Source organism: Marmota flaviventris, chromosome 8 (assembly GCF_047511675.1).
Source record: "Marmota flaviventris isolate mMarFla1 chromosome 8, mMarFla1.hap1, whole genome shotgun sequence".
In the NCBI taxonomy this organism is placed as follows: domain Eukaryota; kingdom Metazoa; phylum Chordata; class Mammalia; order Rodentia; family Sciuridae; genus Marmota; species Marmota flaviventris.
The window spans coordinates 73,253,292-73,270,947 of NC_092505.1; the positions used below are offsets into that span (position 1 = coordinate 73,253,292).

At 34.8% G+C, this 17,656-nt stretch overlaps 1 protein-coding gene across 2 annotated transcripts in view; it reads right to left on the minus strand.

The window, feature by feature from the left end:
- The window catches only part of Alcam (activated leukocyte cell adhesion molecule), a 192,941-nt gene that overhangs the window by 33,456 nt on the left and 141,829 nt on the right, over window positions 1-17,656 (minus strand). For both annotated transcript variants that reach the window (XM_027943260.3, XM_027943259.3), the window contains exons 3-6: window positions 16,549-16,768; window positions 5,315-5,379; window positions 4,084-4,171; window positions 3,437-3,619 (exon numbers count right to left, since the gene is read on the minus strand). In XM_027943260.3, coding sequence (XP_027799061.1) covers window positions 3,437-3,619; window positions 4,084-4,171; window positions 5,315-5,379; window positions 16,549-16,768 — 556 coding nt within the window. The remainder of the gene's footprint in view (window positions 1-3,436; window positions 3,620-4,083; window positions 4,172-5,314; window positions 5,380-16,548; window positions 16,769-17,656) is intronic.

Genomic DNA, 17,656 nt, shown 5'->3' on the forward strand with positions numbered 1-17,656 from the left:
CACAATCAGTCTAACTTGCTCTTCTGCCTTCCCTTTTCAGTAGGTTCTGTTCTGCATTTAAAGAGTTGAAAACTGAACTCTGATCAGAAGTCTGTCACAACACATTTGGATTTTAACAGTCACTTTCTGGATGGCCACTCACATGCCTACAACAAAATTAATGATCTCTTGTTCTCCCTTTGCCCCTGACTTTGAATTTTACTCTGCCCATTAGTAAGTCATCATTCTTGCTGTTACTCTGACTTCCTCCTTTGCCCTCTCTTACCCACTCAATCACCAAGTCTCAGTGATTAATACTTCACAGCATATTTTGCATTTGATTCTCCTCTTCTATTCCCACCAACACTTCCCTAGTTTACGCCCTAATTAACCTGCCCTGAAATACTGCCATCAAATTTCATTTGGTCTGTCACCTTGAGCCTTTCTCCTCTGTCCTTCCATAACTATTTCCTCTGAAGCAGCTTCCAGAAGTAACATTTTGAATAACAGTGATCTGAAATAAAAATTATTTTATCTTGATATCCACAATTTAGCTTGTATGTAGCTTAAGTGAGATTCTCATATCTCACTACTTTAAGTAAACTCCTACAATATAACTGAGATATGAGAGATTCTCATATCTCACTACTTTAAGTAAACTCCTACAATATAACTGAAAGAGTCTACTCAGCTTTTTTTATGCATGCATCCCTCTGTCCAATCATTAATTCATTTGCTTAGTATCTATTTCAAATAAGCACTAAGTGGTAGAATTATAAAACTGAAATGAGATCTTCCCTCGCTTAATAATCATTCACTCTATGAGAACACCAAACTTAACAATTAATATTATGACAACATTAAAACTGCATATGATGTGAGCACTGGATCACTGTTGGTGCTAGACAAGTAGTATTGGGAAGTTTACAGGAGCAATTCACCCTGGAACCAGGTTTTGAAAAATAAGTCGGTGCTAAAAGACAAAAGCAAGACAAGAGCGGCACATAGATAGGCATGTAAACAGTACTCTACTGGAGGAATCTAGAAAACAGAATGGTCCACAGTGGGGTACAGTATACAGTGCAGCAATGAAGGCTGAGATATATTGGGGACTCAAGACATATTGAAATTCGGAGTGTAAAGATTAATCTGGGAGCTCTGGGGAGTCATGGAAGATTTTTAATCATGGCAGTAACTCTATTCCATTTTATGTTTCAGAAAGATGTTTCTGGCATCAGCTTGGAGTAGTTTGTTTAGGCTGAGCATAGAAAAATAGGCAGACAAGAAGAATACTATTTTGGAAATCATTGCAGAAACATAGGCAATGAAGAATGGTGGCATAAACTTAGGCAGTACCCATAGCAGAAATCAGGTAAACATGGAGATTAAAGAGTTAGATGCTCTGCAATTTTATTAGCGATTGTCTAGAGTATGGGATAAGTGGACTGGTGCATTTTTTTTCAAGAATTCTCAAGTTAAATTCATTAGAATTCTTTTTCTTGAGTATAATTTCTCATTTAGCTTTCTATTCTCTGTAGCCTTCCTGGAGCAGTGGTTCTCCAAGTGTGGTCCTCAGATCAGCAGCATTAGTCATTAAGAAATTTGTTGTAAATTCAAAGTATGAAGCATTTCCCTTCTTTACTGGGTCAGAAACTTGAGAATGAGATCCAGCGATCTGTGTTCTAACAAGTCCATAGGATTCTTCTGATGCATGTGAGAGTTTGAGATCATCTGTCCTTGGATACCTGAGCTTTTAGGACTCTTCTGTGACTTCCTGTGACATTCACCACCTGCAACCTTACACTAACAATTTCCTTCTAATGTAGGTGTCTTAATTCTCTACTGGAATAGTAAACTCCTCAAATGTCAGGACTATATTTGAAGCCCCTTTGTGTCTTCACTATGAAGCCCACCATTTCATACAGGGTTTTCTCAAAAGCCATGCCACTTGCACTGTTCACAGCCAGCAGGGTAAAATCATTTCCTTCTTAAGCATCCAAGGATTTCACTGGGCACCTAACTGCCTGCCTGGGACTCACATTCATTCCTCTTCTTAAGCCAATTTCCCTATTCTTATTACTCATCTTGACATTCTCTCCTATCTTGTACCTCTGCATTTATATCAAGAGGGTTTATTTATGAATAGCCTTTATTTATAGAAAAAACAGATTGATTTTAAATATGCTATAAATAATAGAATATTCAAATTTCCTGTTTTTAAATCAAGTTGGAAATCATCTACCAAGTTTAAGGCAAAACAACCTTTTAACATTAGGACAAGTCTTGAAATTCAGTTTTGTTTCTATGTTAAGATTCTGTGCCTCAGAGAACCCAACAGAAATGTAAGTGAAGTAAAACTGTTCAAAAGTTTCAGCCCGTATTTCTACCTATCCTTCAGAATATATGTGGAAGTGCTAGGTTATTCTAGAATACATAAGGGTACAACTATTTTTTGTTCACTTTAGATAATAATGAAACTCTTTATTGCATTTCCCCTCAAAATCTCCAGGTCTACATTGTTTATGTAGTGATACTACATAGTAATCATCACAATAATGCTTACAGAGCATTTCATGTGTGATGCATTATGCTATTTTAGACTTGTGATATCTCTTAATCTCCATAACAACATTATGAGTAGATGTTATATTTTTCCCATTTCACGCTATGAAAACTGAAATTTATGGTAATTAAGCTACTGTTCTAGAAATGTACAGTAATTGATAACACGGGGACTGGAACACCAACATCTTTGCTCTAAATCATTAGATTATCTTTGCATCTGTCATTCAAAAGAGAGCCCAGTAGGGGAGAAAAAGATTCTATTCCAGTCTCTATAGCTAATTTACAGGACATTTCTGTACTTCATATTACTGTTAAATAAAATAATGGAATTGGAACAGTAGAACATGAAAATTTCTTTTTATTTTAATATTCTATGTTTCAAATTTATGACTTAGTTATCCAAAATATCTTGGAATATAGCATCCTATCTAAATTAGGTAATAGACAGACCTAATTATTAAAATAAATCTTTATTAAAATAGCAATCCCCCACTCAGAAAGCTAGTTGGTCATAAGTCAATATTTGTCTGTCATTCATTCAGTAAATGGTAATAAGATTTTTTGAGTTCCTACAAAATACATGGCTGTACTAGATATGTGGCCTACCAGAAGGACTTACCCAAGCTAGAGATCTTATCATTAAGGAACTTAATACCAGGAAGAATACAGGAGATGCTCATAAGAACAGTGTAAAGTGAACTATATTTTAAGATGGGTAAGCATTTATTCTCTCTATCAAAGAGAAAGAGATTACTTGGATGCCATGGCTTCAGAATGGAGGTTGGAAGCAGAATCCAAAGACAAATTAGATTGGAATTTCAAAGAGATTATTAGTATTTGAATATTATTTCTAATATATTACAGTTATAAAATTATTCATTGAGTTACTTACAATAAATATCAAAGACTGCCTGTTCAGAATGGATTGTTTTCTGGCCATTTGGTCCATAATATGTCACAGAGCAGGTGAATGGCATTTGTACATCAGCCTTGCTTGTCTTATATTCCAAAGATGAAGTCATGGTATATAACTGAGTAACTGGATCCATCTCCTTTTTAAAAATTATGACCACCGCTGGAGAAAATAAAGAATGAAGAAGTAATGATACAACCTTTATTGTAAAAAAAACAATCCTTAATTAAATATCATAATACCTTTGAGTGTTTTAATTGTTCTTTTAATTGTATTTAACAGGAGATAAAATTGACATACCATAAGGTAGGATACCTTTTCAGAACCATGACTCAAAAGACATAGATAAAAATAGTATCCTGGAATCCTATCTCCCACTTGCTTTAATTAACTTCTAGAACATGCCATGTACAGAAATAATTTTCTCTGCTCTTAATTCTACTGCATAAGGGCTAAGATGATATTTTAAAAATCATGTAATGATTTACTGGATACTTAAACTAACAAAGCATAGAGTTCTATATAATAAGAGGACAGCATATTTAGATCCTAGACAGTCTAGAAAATGCCTAGGCAAGAGAAAATCAAAACAGGTCTTTTGAATGTATTGCCCACCTCATACTCACCTCCTTCAAGGGGTGATAGCACTTTTCCATTTCTGTACCATGTGATGTTGCCATCTGGGTAGCTGTCTTTTGAAATGCAGTCACCCAACTGAAAAATAAAAGGGAAATAACATTTCTTTGTTTCAATGAGGGCCTGTCAATTTGGAAGCCCTAGAATATTTAGGAAACGCAGAGTGTCTTGACTCATTTATCTTCTGACATTGACTGACTGAATACATGCTCTCTTTTATAAAAACAATGTTTTGTTATATTAAAAATATAGCCTTACCCATTTTTAAATGTGCAATAGATCCTGCCACTAATGATAAAATCACAATCACTTAAAGGCATTGGCAAATTTATTTTGACATATTCAGCTCAAACCGTAACTGAGTAGCATGATATAACTCCAGTAACATTGACTATTATCAGACTTCTGGATCTTCACATGAAAGAAACAGTTGGTATCAAGACTTGGCTGCTTCTCCAGTTTCATTCTACTTATATTTTGGACTAATGTTAAGTGTTTATCAAATAACATTGTGTATTAAAATTTAATATGATCCAAAGAACATGTTTTCACACACATACATACACACACAAAAGAAAGTTTAGGTACTTTAGCTGGTCAAAATGAGAGCATTACTCAGTTTATGCTTTCCCCCACTTCAGTACTGCTACTCTTTGTTTGCTAATGTGATTGTTAAAATCTGATCTTCTCACATTTTTATTTCAAACTTTCAATGGCTTAATTTGTCAATATAATAGTCCAACTCCCTATGTAGTGTATAAGACTTCTCATGATTCAGCTTCTCTTTATCTCTTTCCATACTCTCTTGACTTCTTAGAAACCAAGGTTTCAGAAATACCAAAAGTTGATGTTTCTCAAAATGTCATTACATGTCATTCTCTTTCATATCACATTACTCCATATTGTTGGAAAGCACTTGCTATCTTTACCCTGGAGAAAATCTACTCATCTTTCATTGGCTGTATTAAACATTCAGTTCATTCAAATAACAAGAACTTCTCCCTTCAGAAATGACCACACCATCCTTCATATCATCATGGCCATAGGCACAGTGATCATAGGGTTCCCACTGCACCTTCTGCGTACTTTCTGAATGGCACCTGCAACACTGTTTACTCCATGTGAGCGAATGCCATCTTGTTTGTTGTGGCATCTGAGGCCAGGAAAATGCACTCAACATTAGACTAAGTAAAAAGCAGTTAATCAAAAACAAGTTCTTACCTTTTTAAGCTGCTCTGTTTCCAGAAATGGTGCTTTGCTTATAATTTCAGGTTTAGATGGTTGCTCTGTGGTTGAGAAAGGATTTGAATATAAATGGAAGGGGGAAAAAAGGGACATCCATGATTTAGTTTATGACCAAAAAAGATAATTCATATACTCAAAGCAGAAGAACAAGCAACAGTATAAAGAATAGGTTTTTATATATAATCTGGATTTAAGATATCTGATAGGTCTTGCACATCCCATTATTTCATATCATTGGAAAGCTTTATCTTTTTCCTGGAAGTCAACTCCTCCAAATATTTGCTTCATTATCTTAAATATTGTACTTATAACTTCTTATAACTTCTTTGAATAAAATATGTGCAATGATTTCTGGATCCTTTATAAGCAGTGGATATGGATTTGATAGTGGAATAGAGGCTAGTGTACTAAATAATAATTGATTACCATGAGCACATTTACTTATCAATAACTTTAAACCCATTAGGTAAAGATGTTAGTTCACATGGAGCACTTGTTTATTTATTTATTTATTTTTTGGTACAATGGTACTTGCTTAAAATGCACATTTCTAAGTCCTAAGAAGCCTACTGAAACAGACTCTCTAGAGAAAAATCCCATCAATATATATTTTTAACAGGTTCCTTAAGGATTCTTAGGCACAATGAAGTTTATGAAACACTGCTCTAAAATCATGGGAAAGCTAGTTAGGAATGCAGAAACCAAAATTTCCTAAATATCTTTTAAGTCCATTCATACTGTGAAACTGTAAGTGTAGGGAGATATTTCAAACTTGGAACCTGAGATAATGAACAGAAGTATTTTGAATATAGAAAGTTTTATAAACATAAATTCTAATAGAGGCTTTAGGAGCAATTGATTAAAAATTGCATGAACAAATTCTTACTTAAAGTATTTTAAGTTATTTTGTTCTTGTCTGCTAGTTTCCTACCATTGATGGATTCTGTACTTTTAAAATAGCTCCAACAATTAGTTTACAGAGAATATAAATTGCCTCATTGTCACTAATTTTCATGTCTCAGGGAACAGAATTATTCTATCTCATGTAAACAAACAAATGAAAATAACCAGATATTTTCTTTTATTGTTTTAATTTTCATAACAAACCTAACTAAATTGGTTGCAGTATACTTATTACTCAACTTCAAATTCCATTATGAGATGTTACCTTAAGTCCATTACAGAAAATAAGGAAAAAGACAAAAAAAAAAAATCTTTGAAATAACAAAGTGGACATCACCAGAGTGTACTGAAAATATATAACCTTCTCAAGGTTACTATTAAAGCTGATTTCTTTTTCCAAGTATTTTTATTTTATTTATTATTATTATTATTATTATTATTATTATTATTTTTTTTTTTTTTTTTTTTTTGCAGCAGGGAGGGTACCAGGGATTGAAAGCAGGGGCACTTGACCACGGAACCACATCCTCAGCCCTATTTTGTATTTTCTTTAGAGACAGGGTCTCTCTAAGTCGCTTAGCACCTCACTTTTGCTGAGGCTAGCTTTGAACTTGTGATCTTCCTTCCTCAGTCTCCGGAGCTGCTGGGATTACAGGTGTGCACCAACATGCCCAGTTCTTTGCAAGTATTTTTATACTATAAATTAGAACAATGAATATTATAAATCTGCTTACATATTGAACTCAAGCACTTTAATTACACCAGAGCCCACATACTCTGAATTCTAGAAATACAATTCCACAATTTTAACAATGATGATTATGTAGTTTTTCAAATATACTAGCTGGAAACAAAACATAAGAAAGACAGAAAGACAGGAAAAGAAATCTGGAGGAATACAAAGGTGTAACAAAGACAACTAAGATTAATACAAACAAATGGTTATTAGAAAGGCGACGACAACATTCTAAACATTGACCAGAAACTCCCCTCAAGATAGACATCAGTTTCTGGGAAACACATGGTATCAAAGCCTTGCCTTCATCAGCACACCTTTATGTCATCACTATTTTGATGGAATGCTATAAAAATTTAAGCTGAGTTATCAATAAAACATTAAATTCTGTGTGGAATGTATGTTTTAAAGGCAAATATCTAACACATTTAAGAGAGAAATGCATTCAGAATATTTAAGCAGAATGAAAATTCTTGGGGCTTAACTAAGTCCAAGTTCTCTGGCCACTGAAATAAATTAATTTATTGACACCCTTTCCAAGAGATCAAGAGACAGAAGATATTAAATTAATGTATGTGGTCAAAAAGAGACAACATTAACAGGAAGAAAAGAATAAATGATTTTTAGTTTCTCTTCAGCAGCAGTGTGCCTGGAATATATGAAGAAACTTGAAAATCCTCCTATGAATGTATGCTCTAAACAAGAAGATGAAGTTGGCAGTTTTGCCAAGTTTTCTTATTTTTCCATTTAACAAAGGAAAATATTAAAATAGTTGGGGTACATACTCACTTCTTAGTATATCAGATACCTCTGTTTTGCTTTGTAAACACTGTGATGTTTTGTCAATACACACATATCCATAAACACTAGGCTTCTAGTGTTACAATCCTTGATCCTTTGCACATGGAAATGTATACTTTGTTTCCATAAATACTTGAAAAAATTCCCTCTTACTTCAATAAAATGAAGCTGTAGGAAACCTAAAAATTCCCATGAAAGGATGCTTACAGTTAGTCCTCTTTGCATTTTATGCATCTTTCTATTTGGTAGAGCGTCACAGTGAATACCGTGAAAATAAGAGTAATATCTATTGCATTTTCTTGAGTTATTTTCTCCTTAAACTTTTGTCTCAAACCCTTTATATTATCTACATATTTGGTATACAATTTTCTCTTAAATTAGGTTGTAACAATCAATGGATATTAGTTGGAGAACTATAAAAGAGGACACGTACTATTTTAGCAAAATTGCATATTGATTCCAAAGTATTTTTTTAAACCTATGTGAATTATGTCTTAATATGATTCAAGGATTCATAACCAAGTATAAAATTGAGAGGAAAAAACAACGCCACAAATTTACTTGTATTATTAAAATAATTTAGTCAAGGGCACTGATTTAAAATTGAGCCAAATATTACTTCTGAACATTCATGACTAGGTTCTCTAAAATTTCTCAACTGAATATTTATCAAATGGTGGAACCATGCCTTGGTTAATTTTCTTTTTCCTTTCTGACCTGGCTCTTTCAATTGATGTAGCTAGGCACTATATTATCAAAGGACTACATATGATAGCTTAAAATTGTAGATGAGAAAACTGAAAACCAAATCTTTTAATGTTCATTGTAAATCTGATAGTACAGTACTTTATGTATGGGGGTGCATGGAGAAGGGGGCAGCTGATGTTTTTAGAAGCACGTATCATCTTTAGAAATGGGATATAACACTAAGACTCAAATGATTTCTTTTTAAACTATATAGACTGTAGGATTTTCACTAATATCCTTCCAGGTCTTACCATACATAATTAAAATCTAAGCTCCATTTACTATTTAGAGCAATTTGAAATATTTTGTAATTAGAAGCCTTTCTTTTCCTTCTGGCTTCCTTGTTTTATCAATAGCTGGAGAGAATATACAGGAGATTCTTTTGCTAAATAAAGAAGGCAAGTGTGGTACAAAGATGGAGATTGATTTCAGGAGGAAACATGCTAAAATAGGTATCTATTTTTTTTTTTTCTCTAAAACTCAGGCTACTGTTAGTGTATGCTATGAACATTAGCTTTCAGAAAAACTAGAAATCAACAATTTAGTAAATTCTGTCATTTTTGATGTTTAGCCATCTTACAGCAGATGAAGATGTAGTGAGGGAAAAACTGCTGTGTATCACCCACAGTGTACCAGCAACACTAACAAAAAACCCACACAGGACAGCTCAATTTGACATGGGAGGAGGGCAAGAAAGAACAGGTTCATTGGATAAGTTGACAGAAAATACTTCTCTCAGTCCTTACCAACCATCAACCTTCACAAATCATGAGGTTCTTTAAGTAAACTATGGTGTCCATGAAATCATGTTGTTTTTCTCACTAGATAGAAAAAGATTTTATATATGTCTATATATTTAGAGAATCAAACTGAAATATGCAATTTAGGTTCCATTTGCTACATGAGTCATTTTCTGCTTCTCTGTCCTTTAAAAATATTACCTTCAGGTTGATCATTTGCCTGGAGAGGGTGGAAGGAGGGAGCACTGACAGCAGTATCCAAATGAAAGCTCTGAGATAACTTTGTATAAAGCCAACAAATACTGCATAGCACTATGAGAAGAACTGGGCCACTTGAACACCAGACTCTGTCACTGTAGAGTCTTCCTTGCAATATCATAGACCACCACCAGAGTAGAGGACACTTACAAATTAGTACAGGTCTCGGGGTCTAAATGCTTTTTGTAGAGGTGAACCTTGCTTCATTTTTGTTGTTGTCTGGTTTGGTTTTTTGGTGCCTTTGAGATGAGGTCTCACTCTGCTGCCCAGAACTTAGAAAGGTTGGCCCCAAACTCAGAAGGACTCTCCTGCCTCTACCTCCTGAGTAGTTGGAGCTACCTTTTGCATGAACAAGTTATGAAAAATTTATTAGAATTCTAGCAAACTGAAAAAATAGATCATATATTATGTCACAGGGAAACTCTTAGACAATACAAAGGAGTAGAGATAATACCATGCATCCTATCTGATCATAATGGAATGGAACTGAAAATCAACGATAAAAGAAGGAAGGAAAAAGAATATATCACTTGGAGAATGAACAATAGGTTACTGAATGATCAATGGGTTATAGAAGACATCAAGGAGGAAATTAAAAAATTCTTAGAGATTAATGAAAACACAGACACAACATATCGGAATCTATGGGACACATTGAAAGCAGTTCTAAGAGGAAAATGCATTGCTTGGAGTTCATTCCTTAAAAAAAGAAAAAACCAACAAATAAATGATCTCATACTTCATCTCAAAATCCTAGAAAAAGAAGAGCAAAACAACAGCAAAAGAAGTAGAAGGCAAGAAATAATTAAAATCAGAGCTGAAATCAATGAAATCGAAACAAAAGAAACAATTGAAAAAATTGACAAAACTAAAAGTTGGTTCTTTGAAAAAATAAACAAAATCGACAGACCCTTAGCCATGCTAGCGAAGAGAAGAAGAGAGAGAACTCAAATCACTAACATACGGGATGAAAGAGGCAATATCACAACAGACACTTCAGAAATACAGAAGATAATCAAAAATTATTTTGAATCCTTATACTCCAATAAATTAGAAGATAGTGAAGGCATAGATAAATTTCTTAAGTCATATGATCTGCCCAGATTGAGTCAGGAGGATATAGACAACCTAAACAGACCAATATCAATTGAGGAAATAGAAGAAACCATCAAAAGACTACCAACTAAGAAAAGCCCAGGACCAGATGGGTATACAGCAGAGTTTTACAAAACCTTTAAAGAGGAACTAATACCAATACTTTTCAAGCTACTTCGGGAAATAGAAAAAGAGGGAGAACTTCCAAATTCATTCTACGAGGCCAACATCACCCTGATACCTAAACCAGACAAAGACACTTCAAAGAAAGAAAACTACAGACCAATATCTCTAATGAACCTAGATGCAAAAATCCTCAATAAAATTCTGGCCACTCGGATACAAAGGCACATCAAAAAAATTGTGCACCATGATCAAGTAGGATTCATCCCTGGGATGCAAGGCTGGTTCAATATAAGGAAATCAATAAATGTTATTCACCACATCAATAGACTTAAAAATAAGAACCATATGATCATCTCGATAGATGCGGAAAAAGCATTCGACAAAGTACAGCATCCCTTTATGTTCAAAACTCTAGAAAAACTAGGGATAACAGGAACATACCTCAATATTGTAAAAGCAATCTATGCTAAGCCTCAGGCTAGCATCATTCTGAATGGAGAAAAATTGAAGGCATTCCCTCTAAAATCTGGAACAAGACAGGGATGCCCTCTCTCACCACTTCTGTTCAACATAGTTCTCGAAACACTGGCCAGAGCAATTAGACAGACGAAAGAAATTAAAGGCATAAAAATAGGAAAAGAAGAACTTAAATTATCACTATTTGCAGATGACATGATTCTATACCTAGCAGACCCAAAAGGGTCTACAAAGAAACTATTAGAGCTAATAAATGAATTCAGCAAAGTGGCAGGATATAAAATCAACACGCATAAATCAAAGGCATTCCTGTATATCAGCGACAAATCCTCTGAAATGGAAATGAGGACAACCACTCCATTCACAATATCTTCAAAAAAAAAAAAATACTTGGGAATCAACCTAACAAAAGAGGTGAAAGACTTATACAATGAAAACTACAGAACCCTAAAGAGAGAAATAGAAGAAGATCTTAGAAGATGGAAAAATATACCCTGTTCATGGATAGGCAGAACTAACATCATCAAAATGGCGATATTACCAAAAGTTCTCTATAGGTTTAATGCAATGCCAATCAAAATCCCAACGGCATTTCTTGTAGAAATAGAGAAAGCAATCATGAAATTCATATGGAAAAATAAAAGACCCAGAATAGCAAAAACAATGCTAAGCAGGAAGTGTGAATCAGGCGGTATAGCGATACCAGACTTCAAACTATATTACAGAGCAATAGTAACAAAAACAGCATGGTACTGGTACCAAAACAGGCGGGTGGACCAATGGTACAGAATAGAGGACACAGAAACCAATCCACAAAACTACAACTATCTTATATTTGATAAAGGGTCTAAAAGCATGCAATGGAGGAAGGATAGCATCTTCAACAAATGGTGCTGGGAAAACTGGAAATCCATATGCAACAAAATGAAACTGAATCCCTTTCTCTCGCCATGCACAAAAGTTAATTCAAAATGGATCAAGGAGCTTGATATCAAATCAGAGACGCGCCGTCTGATAGAAGAGAAAGTTGGCTACGATCTACAGTCGGTGGGGTCGGGCTCCAAATTCCTCAATAGGACACCCATAGCACAAAAGTTAATAACTAGAATCAACAAATGGGACTTACTCAAACTAAAAAGTTTTTTCTCAGCAAAAGATACAATAAGAGAGGTAAATAGAGAGCCTACATCCTGGGAACAAATCTTTACTCCTCACACCTCAGATAGAGCCCTAATATCCAGAGTATACAAAGAGCTCAAAAAATTAGACAATAAGAGAACAAACAACCCAATCAACAAATGGGCCAAGGACCTGAACAGACACTTCTCAGAGGAGGACATACAGTCAATCAACAAGTACATGAAAAAATGCTCACCATCTCTAGCAGTCAGAGAAATGCAAATCAAAACCACCCTAAGATACCATCTCACTCCAGTTAGATTGGCAGCCATTATGAAGTCAAACAACAACAAGTGCTGGCGAGGATGTGGGGAAAAGGGTACACTTGTACATTGCTGGTGGGACTGCAAATTGGTGCAGCCAATTTGGAAAGCAGTATGGAGATTTCTTGGAAAGCTGGGAATGGAGCCACCATTTGACCCAGCTATTCCCCTTCTCGGTCTATTCCCTAAAGACCTAAAAAGAGCATGCTACAGGGACACTGCTACATCGATGTTCATAGCAGCACAATTCACAATAGCTAGACTGTGGAACCAACCTAGATGCCCTTCAATGGATGAATGGATAAAAAAAATGTGGCATTTATACACAATGGAGTATTACTCTGCATTAAAAAATGACAAAATCATAGAATTTACAGGGAAATGGATGGCATTAGAGCAGATTATGCTAAGTGAAGCTAGCCAATCCCTAAAAAATAAATGTCTAATGTCTTCTTTGATATAAGGAGAGTAGCTAAGAACAGAGTAGGGTCGAAGAGCATGAGAAGAAGATTAACATTAAACAGGGATGAGAGGTGGGAGGGAAAGGGAGAGAGAAGGGAAAATGCATGGAAATGGAAGGAGACCCTCAGAGGTATACAAAAGTACATACAAGAGGAAGTGAGGGGAAGGGGAAAAATAATACAAGGGGGACAAACGAATGTCAGTAAAGGGGGCAGAGAGAGAAGAGGGGAGGGGAGGGGAGGGGAGGGGAGGGGGGATAGTAGAGGATAGGAAAGACAGCAGAATACAACAGACACTAGTATGGCAATATGTAAATCAATGGATGTGTAACTGACGTGATTCTGCAATCTGTATATGGGGTAAAAATGGGAGCTCATAACCCACTTGAATCAAATTGTGAAATATGATATATCAAGAACTATGTAATGTTTTGAACAGCCAACAATAAAAAATTAAAAAAAAAAAAAAAAAAAAAAAAGAATTCTAGCAAACTGAATAACAGCTGCTCCTTACCTTCCCAAACCCTCTTTTTTGTGTGTGTGTTTGAAAAGGATCATAGTAAACAGAAGGAAAAACCTTCCATCTAATCTAAAGCACTCATTTTACTGATGAGGCTATCAACCCCAGACTGGAGAAGAGACTTATCCAAGGTCAGAAATTAATAGCAGCTCTGACAAAGCAAGGTCGTCTGTGACCAGCTCAGTGATTTTTCCATTTCACCACTGACAGCTGTTTGGCTCTCTGGACACCTATTTGACCTCTACGTCTTTTGCACAATCATTGGAATGACTCTTTGGAAAGTTTTAAAGGTCTCCTTTTGGTTCCGAATGGTTTTATCAACCTCAAATGTGCAGTAAATACAAACACAGTATGATTTTGATGCTATTCAGCCAAAGCAAAAACAAAAACCAAAGCTGATGAGTGGTGATAAAGCCTATCACTTATTTGTTCTTGGGCTGGTTTATAAGTATGATTTCTTGCATCTGAAGTACAACTTAAAATTAAACAAAGAAACCTACTTGCAGGTAAAGTCATTAGTTAGGGCTTCTCGTTCGAATAAAATCAATTTGACTTTGCCCATGAGGATGGCAGTCCATAGCAGGCTGATCTGGAATTGGCTCACATAAGCCACAGTCAATTTTGTGGTACATGGTGCACGTTGCTAGGTGATTCAACAGAGGGAAACAGAGGACTGATTGATGAGCCTAGTAACTCTTAAGTGACTGCAATATATACATGCACAGAATGAAAGTCAGCCTGTCACAGCTGCTGTTTGCTTCACACAAAGTGACCCAAAGTAAATTCATTATTAGAAGAAAGAAAGAATGAAAGAAAGAAAGGAAAGAAGGAAGGAAGGAAAGGCCCCTATATGATCTTGCAAACACTGTCTTTATCATGACCTATGTTGTTCATTTTATTGAATTTGGAAGATCTCATGATTTCTAGTATAAAACACCATTTCAAGAGTGTGTAACTTGTCTGTGTAAATTCTCCCTGGCCCACAGCCTGGAATGCAAATTTTGTTTCTGAGAATGGCTTTGTTTTCAACAACATTCAAAAGAGAAGGGGGCTGGGGTGCTCGAAGTTTCTGGGGTGTGAGTGTGTTTTCACAATCATAGGAATCCTCTGTGTTCTAGAACAGCTTACAGATTTTATTGAATAGACCAAATGAATTTTTTTTTTTTTAAAGATTTCTGTATGGCATTTTTTTTAAGGGCAATTTTGGAAAATGTCACAAATGATGCTTCTAAATGTAACAACCCAGACATTTTCAACTTCATTCTCTATTCTCTTGTTATTGAGTAAGCTTAACACATTATTTTTAAAAAGCCTGAAAATGAAAAATTAATATAAATAATTATTTGGGTGGCCACTATGGTACATTCTGGATATCTTGTTAATATTTATGATATCATGGGCTATAATAAATATATTTTGGTTTTTCTCTTCGGAAAATGTGTCCTGAGCATTGCAATTATCCATTTTTCTAAATAATATGAATATGAAATAGAATAAATGAAAGAAAGGGCATGGGCCATGACAAATCAAATGGAAATTAATTATTTCTTGTGTTTCATGGAAGTCGGCCTGACTGGCAAACACCTGTACTTGGTTTGATGCATATAATGATCGAGATGTGGATGGTTTCCCGAAAGTGCCCTCTAAGGCAAAAGCTAATCAACTGAAACATGTAATATGCCTTTACAAGGTTCTTCTTGAGAACAAAGGCTCCCTTTGATAGTATAAGCACTCTTTGAGTCCACACCATGAACCCATAGGCTCTTTGAAGTTTACATAAATACTTACGGGACAGACCTACTTAGTTGCACAGGTTATTAGAAGATAACTGGGAAATCCATGGTTACTAGCTGTGGTTGGAGGCCCTCTGAGTTTCTTCACTATTTATTTTAATAATTTTTAGGTGCTGCCAAGTTATCAGAAAGCAAAGGAAAAAAAGTTGGAAAGTGAGACCTTATTCCCTAATTAAAAAGAATTGGCATTCTGAAATTTTTCATACTTATATTTCCTCCTGTAATTGCTAGAACATGATGTAACTGAGGTGGGACTTTTTATTTTTTTTTTATTTGAATTTTAAAAGATGAAATGCTCTAATTATAACTTCTCAAGTCATTTATTTGCATAGTTATTTGCACAGTAACATTAACTATACATTATTATTAAGCAAAATAACTTTGCCATAGTGACTATAGTAATTAGCTAAGTTTCTTCCATAATTTTCTTTACTTCCAACCCTACTCTATTTTCTCTCCATGAGGTGCCGCACCCCCACAGTCATTTGTGATGTGCTAAGCTTTTTATTTTAGAATAATTTTCTAAACAAAGTGACTATTTTGAAGTTTAAATAAGCATTAGAAACCAGGATCAGGGGAGATATATATATATCTCCCCTGATATATTAGTATATGTAATATATATATGTATATATGCAAATTGAAAGCTTAGATCTCTAAGTCATAAGATAGTTTGAATTTGTGTTTTCTTGTTTTTATGTATTAAAATGGTAAAATTTTATCTTTCAACCCAATCCATGTATATGTATGCATGATATTCATAACCATATGTGTGTTAATATATCTGTATATTTCACAGAACACTTATTTGTACACATCAGTGAAAGTTAGAGACTATATGCCAGTTATCACTTGTACTACTCTGTGTCTCATAAAATTTTTCATGACAAAACAACAGAGCTTTTAGTTCCTCACTGCAAATTTCCTATTTGAATTTTAGACTTTGTTTTCCTTCCTGACAGCGTGGATGAGCAGAAGGAAGATCTCTAGAAATCCTCTTACATAGATGCCTGCTGTAGAGACATTACAGAGATCAGTCTTTTTACTAAAAGAAAAATGTTCAAGTACCAGCCTTTAATCCCACTTAGCAGTTACTCTACAGACTACTTACTGAACACCTTGACTACTGTAGGTGCCTCAAATACGTTGTCCTCAGTCACCAGCATGCACACAAATCTCTTTTCGTCACTGATCTTTGCATTGCTGATAGACAAGGTGTAGTTTTCCGAGAGGCTCAGTCTGTCTTTGTATTCTGGTACATCATCATACTGCACACTTTTCTTTGTAGAGGACCTGAAGGCAATAAATACTGGAGAGCCATCAGGCTTTTCCTAAAAATTAAAATAATAATAAATTTAAAAGACTAGTGTATTCCAACATTTTAGAAGTATATAAAGCAACAAATTTCCTTCATCACATTAGTTCACTAATATGTATACTTTTTGACCAAGAATAATTTTTTATACAAGCTTCACATAGACCTTTGTTTACAGAAAATCACTTCATAAGAATTAGAGCCATAGGTTCCTTTATAGGTATTGGTTGAAATGTGTGAAAATGAAAAAGTGAGCTCTTGGAATCTGAGCTTTTCTCACATCTGGAGGACAGAATTGGTGACTTCTTTGAAACTGATGACGGCCAGTCTTATGTTTAGTGTAAAATAGAAAAAAGCAAACACATGAGTATATAAAATGATGTTTAGAAAACCATCACAGCAGTCATATGCTTGAATTGAAAATAGTGGTTTAGATATCCTGGGCAGTTATCTCTGGCATATTCCTTACTTTAATCTCCATTCTTCAAATGTGCACATCTTTCAACCAGAGCTGATGTGGCTGATCTTTACACAGCATGTCCTTTAATAGTCTTCACAGAGGAACAGTATTTACTCTTGTAAAACAATCACGTCCATTAAGCAAGACTCAGATTAACCACTACCATCCATAATTCTGCTATTTGCATTATAAAAACTCAACTCAAAAGGCTTCCCTATGAAAACATTATCAAAATATGATATAATCTGGCATATAAAATGATGCCTGGAACAGAGACACATGACATAATTCTTTCCCTGTTCAACAAAAATTCTCTTACCTAGTAAGTAATTTAGTTGAAAACAGGGACCAAGCTCTCCTTTACTTACCTCATAAGGCTTTTGAAAAAAAGTAAAGTTTGATAAAACATGTTAAAATCATGGCAAATTCATGGAGACTTATATT